Genomic DNA, 4,790 nt, shown 5'->3' on the forward strand with positions numbered 1-4,790 from the left:
CGTTCTGCAACACTGCTTAGCAGCTGCGCAAAAAAAGAAAGATGGTAACAATAACAAAGTGGGCAATATATTGATAAGACGTACCACGAAATCAACGAAAACAACTTTTCTTTGTTTATAAATCCGCACAAGCCTATCGACAAAAATAAGTGGAAAAAGAAGAAGACAACAATATCGCGCCATATGCGCAAAAACGACTGTTTGTAATTAATCTAATACAGTTATTTGCAGTTTGAGTTCAAGTTACAGTTACAATAATAACAAAAACAGCTTTAGAGGTCATTTAAGTTTCGGATCATTGTACATACTTAAATATAATTTATTGTTCAATTATTCGTGGAGGTGATTCACGTTGTTTGTGACAATAATAATACCATAAATACTTTTATCAGTGGTTCAATTTCAATTGAGCCTCGGTGACCATCATTAAGGGGAACAGTCATCATATCATATTTTACTGCACTGCAAGCACAATTAAAGCAATGAAGCACATCACATTTTTCGGACTGCTGCTCTTTGTAGCATTAATCAGCGGTGGTCATTGTTTTTGGCCATTTAGCAAAAAGGGCAAAGACCCTCCACCGCCGCCTCCGCCACCCAAGGAACACCAACTATCGCCTGTTATTTTTGGTTGGTATTGATTCGCACTTAAAACAAGGTCATGGTCAAAATTTGTCTATTGTAGTGCCTGGCGATGGTGGATCTCAAGTCGAAGCACGTCTTAATAAAAGCGATGCCCCCTATTTTGTATGCGAGAAACAACATGATTGGTATAACTTGTGGCTGGACCTAGAGCAGTTGGTCATACCCATGGTCTACTGTTGGATTGACAATGTGAAGCTCTACTACGATAAGATAACGCGTACAACGCACAATACTCCCGGCGTGGAGACGCGCATACCCGGCTGGGGAGATCCCGAGGTTGTGGAATGGATTGATCCCACACATAATAGTGCTGGTGCCTACTTTAAGGATATTGCCAATGTCCTCGTTCAGCTGGGCTACGTGCGACGTCACAACATACTGGGAGCACCTTATGATTTTCGTCGAGCGCCAAGTAAAGTTGAAATGTTTTTGCATTCTTTAAAAATATCTTCTTACTTGTTATGGTTTGTATGCTTCTTGCAGATGAAAACGCTCAGTTCTTTATAGATCTCAAGCAACTGGTGGAGGATGCTTATGAGGCTAACAATAAAACACCAGTTACCTTCATCACCCACAGCATGGGAAGCCCAATGACCCTTGTCTTCCTACAGGAACAAACGATGGAGTGGAAAGCGCAATATGTGCGGCGACAAATTAGCTTGGCTGGCGCCTGGGCAGGCAGCTTTAAGGCTATCAAGGTTTTTGCCATGGGCGATGACCTCGATTCGTTTGCATTGAGCGCCAAGATTCTGCGCGCCGAACAGATCTCACATCCCTCGACAGCTTGGTTGTTGCCATCTCCGCTCTTCTGGAAGCCTTCAGAGGTGATTGCGATGACACCATCACGGAATTATACGATGGCACAGTTGCAGCAGTTCTTCACCGACATTGATTACCAGACGGGCTGGGAAATGCGCAAGGATACGATTCGTTACTCACAGAACTTTAGTCCGCCTGATGTGGAGGTGCATTGTATCTATGGTGATGGTGTCAGCACTGTGGAGAGGTAACTCTTGAATTGCCCTTCTCCATTCCAAATGCGAAACTAACTTCATATCGCTCCTTTGCAGATTGCAGTACAAAAAGGACAGCATTGCGGGGGAAACCCCAAAGCTTATTATGGGTATTGGCGATGGCACCGTCAATCAGCGCTCGCTGCGGGCTTGTCAACATTGGTCGGGCCTGACAAGTTCGCCCGTTTCGACGCTGGCTCTCCAAGGTGTGGATCACATGGGCATTTTGGCCAACAAAGATATGCTGCAATATGTGCGCACTGTGATGCAACAGCCATAATTTATCGATCAACTACAAAAGCCGCTAGAATCCAATACAGCTCAATTTGTTCCATACCGAATGTTCTTCAAGGCAACTACTTTGTGTTTGTGTTTATGTCGTCAATTAACTACTGGTGTTTGCCTAAAAAAAACCAATTTAAATGTTAATGTTAGAAGAAACACTTGACGTAAAAAATATAAATAAATATCTTATCTTAAAATAATGGTATTTTGTTGGCGGATTTTTGCTATAAAGGCGTCGATATTTGCAATGTGAATATCGAAAGCAGTAAAACTATCGACTAGAATTTCGCGCACCGGCATCGATAAGACATAATCGATAAATATGCACAGCATTCAACAATTACTTGCATTAAATTCTTGTCACATTGTCATTTATTTTGTTTAAACTTAATAATTGCAATTATGCCTCACGGACATTCACACGATCATGGACATGGTTGTAGCCACGAGGCAACCGATGTTGACCACGCACTGGAAATGGGCATCGAGTATAGTTTGTTTACAAAAATCGACCTCGAGAATACGGAATGTTTGAACGAAGAGACCGACGGCAGCGGCAAAACTGTATTTAAGCCCTACGAAAACCGCCTGGACACGAGTAAGGTAAAACTATATAGCATAATATATTTCATTATTATAAATTAACTATGCTTCCGTTTGTAGTTTGTGCAAAGCGATGCAGACGAGGAACTGCTATTCAACATACCGTTCACCGGCAACATAAAGCTAAAGGGGATTATTATAAGCGGTGCCAATGATGATTCCCATCCTAACAAGGTCAAAATGTGGGTAAACATAATACTACTGCTATTCTTAGTCTTATTGATACATCTTTATAGTTTCAAGAATCGGCCAAAGATGACATTCGATGATGCCAAAGCCAAGGCGGATCAGGAGTTTGAGCTAACGCGGGATGCACGGGGAGAAATCGAGTACTCACCCAAGTAAGAGTAGAAACTACATTGTAGAGCGATATCTGTAATCCATCTTAACTTTGTAATCTCTTACAGAGTTGTCACCTTTTCCTCGGTGCATCATTTGTCGCTGTATTTTCCAAGCAATTTTGGCGATGACAACACGCGCATCTATTACATTGGTAAATTAAATTTCGTCAAAGTTTTCGATTTATTTATTAACTGATGTAATTTCCAGGACTTCGCGGAGAGTTCAGTGAAGCCCATTACCATGGTGTTACTATTTGCAACTATGAGGCGAGAGCGAATGCCGCCGATCACAAAGATAAGGCTTTTGATGGCGTTGGTCGTGCTATCCAATAAGTTTAAAAAGAATATCAAATAAATGTTTAGAACTGAAAACTGTAATACTTACTGATTGATGGAATTGTAATGAACTTGTACAGCTTATAAAAAAGAGATGTTTCTTTAATTTATTCTTTATTGTTATCTTATTGATTTATGCTTATAAGATGAGATATCGAATCACGTGTGTCAATGTCAATGCATAACGCTTTTTATTTATTACTCAATAGTGTTTCATTTTTTTGTTTTTTTTTATTGTTTTCCATTTTTTCATTCTGTATTTTAATAAATGGTTTATATGTATTTTACAAAGCGTTTTACTTAAATGTATTTAATTTTACATTTATACCGAATAATTTGTTATTTATTGCACTAGTTGTTTTTCCTTCTCTTTTTGTTTTTTATTTTGTATTATTATTTTTCATTTTAATATTTTCTTTTCTCCACTTTGCTCATTTATTGTAGTTCGTTTAAAGTATGCTTCTTTGATATCTAAGACATAGATGAAAGATATGCACCATGTGTTCCATGTTACATCTATTTGTAACCCCGTCGTTCTGAATTTCTTGATTTGAGACACATTGTGCATATACGAAATGCAATTAGGAGAAAACTAAAGTAATTAAATGAATGCCTAGAAATTGTGTTGTTGCTTTCTTTTTGTTTAGTTTTTTTGCTTTTTTTTCTTTTCTTTTCTTTTTTGGTTTAGGTAAAATTAATTAATACATATATATATTTACAAATTCGCGTTTATAGGCTGAAAATATGTGATATATTTAACTAGAAATTGTTGTTGCTGTTGTGGCTGTTGCTGCTGTAGTTACGTGTTGTGGGCATGGTTGTGGGCGTTGTGGAAGTTGTGTATCTTAAGGGGGCATTCCATAAAGCATACTTCCGTGACCAATTTGTGCGATTCTTTAGCTAGATTCATACATATACATGTTCATACATACATATATATTAGTTGAGGATTTGTATATATATAAATATATTTGATTTAGTGTATGAGAGTGTATGCGTGTGTGTGTGTGTTGTGTTGACAGTGGAATTAAAAAAATGGGTTTGCTTTAAGTAATAGTTGAATCTTGGTTTTGTGTAGGTGAGTGTGTGTGCGTGTGTGTCTGTGTTTTTTTTGTTCAACAAAATTTGTGCTCTCGTTCCATAGTTGCAGTTAGGGTTCATATACATATATATATATATGTAAGAATATATATATACATATGTATAGTATAGTATATATATGACTATAAGTACGATTTTTGCATCAAATCAATATCAATCCGTTTTAAAAAATACGTTACATTCGATTTTTGCTGATACCCCAAAAAATCCTTCAGTTTTAGTATTTTATTTTGGTTTTTGTTTGTTTTCATTTTCAAAGAGTTTACGTTTAGTATAAAAAATCATTATATCGAAAGTATAAAAATCGTATTTAGCCTTTCATTTATTTACTTTTTTGGTTTACCTTTATTTTTTTTTATTTTCATTATGTATTTATTAAATCTTTTTTCTTTTTGGTTTGTGTTTTTGTTTTTTTTTTTGTTTTGTTTTTCTTTAGCAAAAGCGGGTGTATCTTCATCATCAAGCA

The 4,790-nt window shown here is 37.0% G+C and overlaps 2 protein-coding genes across 2 annotated transcripts; both read left to right on the top strand.

The window, feature by feature from the left end:
* The first annotated feature begins 15 nt into the window (after positions 1–15).
* Positions 16–2,143, top strand: LOC117565975 (phospholipase A2 group XV). The gene is made up of 4 exons (XM_034245379.2): positions 16–630; positions 686–1,057; positions 1,129–1,651; positions 1,716–2,143. The coding sequence occupies exons 1-4, from the start codon at positions 483–485 to the stop codon at positions 1,936–1,938; spliced, it is 1,266 nt and encodes a 421-aa protein (XP_034101270.1). The 5' UTR covers positions 16–482; the 3' UTR covers positions 1,939–2,143.
* A 102-nt stretch (positions 2,144–2,245) lies between these two features.
* On the top strand, positions 2,246–3,333 carry LOC117565977 (PITH domain-containing protein GA19395). The gene is made up of 5 exons (XM_034245380.2): positions 2,246–2,546; positions 2,607–2,728; positions 2,783–2,887; positions 2,954–3,039; positions 3,096–3,333. The coding sequence occupies exons 1-5, from the start codon at positions 2,346–2,348 to the stop codon at positions 3,218–3,220; spliced, it is 639 nt and encodes a 212-aa protein (XP_034101271.1). The 5' UTR covers positions 2,246–2,345; the 3' UTR covers positions 3,221–3,333.
* Positions 3,334–4,790: the final 1,457 nt, after the last annotated feature.

Source organism: Drosophila albomicans, chromosome 2L (assembly GCF_009650485.2).
Source record: "Drosophila albomicans strain 15112-1751.03 chromosome 2L, ASM965048v2, whole genome shotgun sequence".
In the NCBI taxonomy this organism is placed as follows: Eukaryota; Metazoa; Arthropoda; class Insecta; order Diptera; family Drosophilidae; genus Drosophila; species Drosophila albomicans.